Source organism: Portunus trituberculatus, chromosome 43 (genome assembly GCF_017591435.1).
Source record: "Portunus trituberculatus isolate SZX2019 chromosome 43, ASM1759143v1, whole genome shotgun sequence".
In the NCBI taxonomy this organism is placed as follows: domain Eukaryota; kingdom Metazoa; phylum Arthropoda; class Malacostraca; order Decapoda; family Portunidae; genus Portunus; species Portunus trituberculatus.
The window spans coordinates 21,054,190-21,059,189 of NC_059297.1; the positions used below are offsets into that span (position 1 = coordinate 21,054,190).

General features: G+C 45.5%; 1 protein-coding gene across 1 annotated transcript in view; it reads right to left on the reverse strand.

Moving 5' to 3' along the window:
* The window catches only part of LOC123518342, a 49,835-nt gene that overhangs the window by 10,093 nt on the left and 34,742 nt on the right, over positions 1-5,000 (reverse strand). The window contains exon 4 of the mRNA XM_045279106.1: positions 1,566-1,714. Coding sequence (XP_045135041.1) covers positions 1,566-1,598 — 33 coding nt within the window. The 5' untranslated portion in view covers positions 1,599-1,714. The remainder of the gene's footprint in view (positions 1-1,565; positions 1,715-5,000) is intronic.

Below are 5,000 nucleotides of genomic sequence, written 5' to 3' on the forward strand. Positions count from 1 at the left end.
AGCTCAGCGCTTCGCAACCCGCCCTGTGCCGCCACCTCCTTTCTCTATCATTTGACGATGGGAGAGAAAACTGAAACCTAAATTGTCACCTACTAAAGAGAGAGAGAGAGAGAGAGAGAGAGAGAGAGAGAGAGAGAGAGAGAGAGAGAGAGAGAGAGAGAGAGAGAGAGAGAGATTATAGGTCAGTGAATGGACATAATGTGTGGGAAGGAAGAATTATAGAAGGAAATGTAGGATACAACAAGGAAGGGAGGTGCTGTTGCGGATATAGAGTACAAGAGAGGAGATTAACATAGACGCTTGGGTGAATGAGTGAGTTAAGACTGTGCAACATAGTAATGGAATAAAAAGGAAAGAAAGGAGAGCAATTGCATAAGAATAAGAGAGAGGATGGATAAAAATAGCGTGACGTAACACACACACACACACACACACACACACACACACACACACACACACACACACACACACACACACACGATTCGGTACGTCGGGAAAAGTTACTTGACAAGCAGGAAATGGTGAAAAGATTGATCTGCTCCGGAGTCTAACATTGCCGTGGAAGATAGTTATGGTTCCTGCCTCGCCTTCCACAACCACTGCCACCAATACCCCCGCCACCATCAATGTCCATGCATACAGGTTTCTTTGTGTCTGTGAGTGTGTGTGTGTGTGTGTGTGTGTGTGTGTGTGTGTGTGTGTGTGTGTGTGTGTGTGTGTTAGGGGACGGAGGTGGCAACACCAGGTAAAGTGCACAGGTGGGAGGGAACTTTAATTGTAACACATGAATTAGCAGTCAGACTGTATATAATTGCATTTCAGTGACCATTTTCAGCTTTCAAACGTGCAGCGGGGCACTTGACTCTTTTTTCTTTTTAGCATCTCTTGTTTTTATAACTGGCTATTTATTCGTCCTCCCTGTTATGTAATAGTATTTCCCATAGAGCGCCTCAGTGATCCACAGGCTGTTGGTGGCTTGGACAGTGTGACATGGTGACTGTGTGATGAAGTGTCAGGATAAAAGGCGGGGAGGACACAGGCTTTCATGAGAAGGGATCATACTGATAAAATATTGCCGACTTACCTAATGTGGCATTAGTTAATTATGAGGAATATTTACACACACACACACACACACACACACACATTTTTTTTCACTTGAAAATACATGTTTTCTTATAATAGTATATGTGAACAACAGTGTGTGTGTGTGTGTGTGTGTGTGTGTGTGTGTGTGTGTGTGTGTGTGTGTGTGTGTGTGTGTGTCTGGTCTGTGTGTCGCGCGTTGATAACAGAGAGAGAGAGAGAGAGAGAGAGAGAGAGAGAGAGAGAGCTGCAGACTATGTAAGTGTATAATGAAACAAAGCAAATGAAACCACAGAGATAAAATTATACGGAAGGAGGAAGAAAAGATTGGTAATAGTTACTACAGCATGAACACCCTGATGCGTGAGTCAATTAAGGTGAGTGGGAAAGAAGTCAGCGGCAGTATTGGTGAGTTTTCAGGATTTCCTTACCCCTTAGGTTACCTGTGGCCACTGTAAGAATTGATTAATGCTATTCACCTGAGTAAACGAGGCCCAGCTGTGCTCCGACATGCGATATTTTTCTTCTCTTTCTTTAGTGGCCAAGTGCGGGAAGGGGCGTTCCGCTTCTTGTTTACGTTCCCTCGGGCAGCTCCATGGTGCGCCCCCACGTTGATCAGCGATCCCTCCTGCAAGGAAAACTTTAGGTTATTATGGAATCTCCTCCCTATGCTCCAGTTATCTACCTAACAGTGCTTGTATTCATTTACACCAAGCACGAAGACATCACTAAGTGTGGCGTATGAGTGGCAAGTGACAGCATGACCATCATCAAATTGAGGTCTGTCTCCCGATTGGCTACAGACTTACGTGACGTCATAAGAGGCGGAGCCACTAATTGGTGTTTTGCTTACCCTTTCAGAACCACATGGAATTTGAGTGTTAAACACGCACGACACCTGCGACAGTGTGGGTGGCAGGCCTTTTTTTTCCAAAACCAGCCTGCCTTGGGCTAAGAAGGAGACCAGACCACCAAGCAGCGCGGTCAGAGCTGGTGGTGGTGAGGATGATAGTGGAGAAGCCCCGCCCACGGGCGGAGCCTCGACAGTAATTGATCAATGAGCGACTGTGGCACCTTGATTGACAGGTGGGAGGAGCCTTCGCTATGTAATCAATGAACTTTTTAAAAATACGTTTCTTCGGAGATGATGTTAGTGACGATGCAAGAGCCACGAGGGTTGAGAGCGACGTCGATGCCTACGACACTGCACTGCTTCCACTGAGCGGCAGCCAAACCCCACTGTCCACGGCCGCAGTCCGCTTGCCCTCACGCCAACTCACTGCTCACCACAGTAAGTGCTTCCCACAGGTCAGGAATCATGGTTTGACCAGATCCGTCATACATCTTTTTGACTTCGTTACCTGTCCTCTTCGCTTTGTGTCTTGCTATCTTCATTGAACACACACACACACACACACACACACACACACACACACACACACACACACACACACACACACACACACACACACACACACACACACACACACGCGCGGCTAGGCAAATGGGCAAACCTCTTAATGTGTAGGCCCTGTTCACCTAGCAGTAAATAGGTACGGGATGTAACTCGAGGGGTTGTGGCCTCGCTTTCCCGGTGTGTGGAGTGTGTTGTGGTCTCAGTCCTACTCGAAGATCGGTCTATGAGCTCTGAGCTCGCTCCGTAATGGGGAAGACTGGCTGGGTGACCAGTAGGCGACCGAGGTGAATTACACACACACACGCGCGCGCGCCCGATAATGTCCTTCCAACCAATACGGTAACAATCTTCATCAATCTTTGTTACTAACACAATGTTCATTTGCAGAACACAAGTATACCGCTTCCAAGGCATCGACATTATAGAACGCTTTTTTTCTCTTGTAAAGGTCAGTTCTTTTTAGGAAATAGCAAAAGGAAGGAGGTAATCATATTAAGGCCAAACCGGACTAACACATGATACAACATCTTATTCTACATAAGCACATTACTATGCACCGTGGATCTATTGACCTCTTTTCATTCATCGTGCTCTCTTGTAACTGAACTCCGTTGAAGATAAAAGAGCATTATATTCTCGATACAACAAAAATTATCAGTAACAATGGGAAGAAAGGTATAATAGTTATGGCAACCTTACTTGTTCGAAGTCTGTGGCCGGGCAAAGTGGCAACCGATATGTTTACACTGCAGGCAGCAGCGGCCATAACGTGGTAATAACCAGAACTAATGCTCCGCCATGACACGGCCGCCACTTCACCCAATTATGCTGTTTGACGTTGGTGGCTTTCTTGTCATCACCGACTTCACTAGGCAGGACTGCGATGAGTCACCACACGTGAACTTCAGCCAACATAAATAATCATAACACGGGAATCACTGCGGTGGTGTCTTCGCGGATGAGATCAGTCACAGAAGTGTCACGACGCAATAGATCTCACACCAAACAAAAAACCCAGAAGTCATTAACACCAATACACCTTTGTCCAGCGAGTCTCTGGTTGTTGGAGGTACTCGGACTGCTTCTCGTTACAAATCAACACATATCCAGCACATCACATGAGCTCCAACCCGACACGTGTTAATGCGAATTATAGCACGTGTAAATCCCATGCACTGCACCATTAAATATCAACACCTGTAAATCTTCCTAAGTATATATACAAGTATACGATCAAAATATGGCACAGTCAAGTTCTAATCCATATAATTATTCCCTTCGCATATAAATTCTGGTCCCCTGAGATGCCGGCACGTGTACATCTCCTCAGATATGAACTTCTCCACATTGGTATTTTCGCAAGTTTAAACCGAAGAACGTGCAAATCATTTCAGGTGCTAATCATTCCAGCTTTGTGTGCCTCTAGATGTTCAGACACACACACACACACACACACACACACACACACACACACACACACACACACACACACACACACACAAAACACACACACATACACACACAAACACACACACACACACACACACACACACACACACACACACACACACACACACACACGTAAGTTCTGAAACAGTTCTGTACGCGAGAGAGGAATCTGTTTGAGGGCAGATAGGTCGCCGCCTGCAATGCTGCTCCTCTATCATTGTTTCTGACGAGGAAATGGGTCAATTATGGCATGCATTATCGTGGGAGGCACGCAACTTCTCCCCCGCGCGCCGCCCTCCACACACATGCCATCACCAACTCAGACTTATCTTATTCAACTCCTATAGATCTGTCTCTCTCTCTCTCTCTCTCTCTCTCTCTCTCTCCCCGCTGCTACAAATGTTTCTGGTCTCATATTTTTGCAACATCCATCGATTTCTGGTAATTAATAACAAAGAGAGAGAGAGAGAGAGAGAGAGAGAGAGAGAGAGAGAGAGAGAGAGAGAGAGAGAAATCATAAAACACAAACCAGTCAGTCAGGAGGCTGATGAACAAACTGACAAAATACAAGAATAAAAGTGAGACGAAAAAAAAACAACAACTCAACAAACCAAAGATATAGAGGAAGGAAAGAAGATGAAAAAAAAAAAAGAACTTTAATGAAAGAATATAAACACACCCAAGTTAGCGATGCTCCAGACAGCTGCCCACCGTTAAGGAAGTGGTGTGCCGGGCGGCTTCAAGCGACACCCAGTTATCCGGTCGAGTGATATAATAGCCTGTGATTAGCCATCGTCAGTGGGGTGCCATTGAGAGAGAGAGAGAGAGAGAGAGAGAGAGAGAGAGAGAGAGAGAGAGAGAGTTAATCCCTTGTTAAGTTGGAGCATTCAGCGAACAGAATAAGGAAAGAAAGAAGCAAGGGAAGGAAGAAAAACTTGGCCATTATGTATCCATTTAGCTTATCTTAAGATTCAAATGGAGCTGGACTGTATGAGAAAAGAGAAAAGGTGATGTGCCGCAGGACTTTTATCCTTCTTTGTTTTCTCAC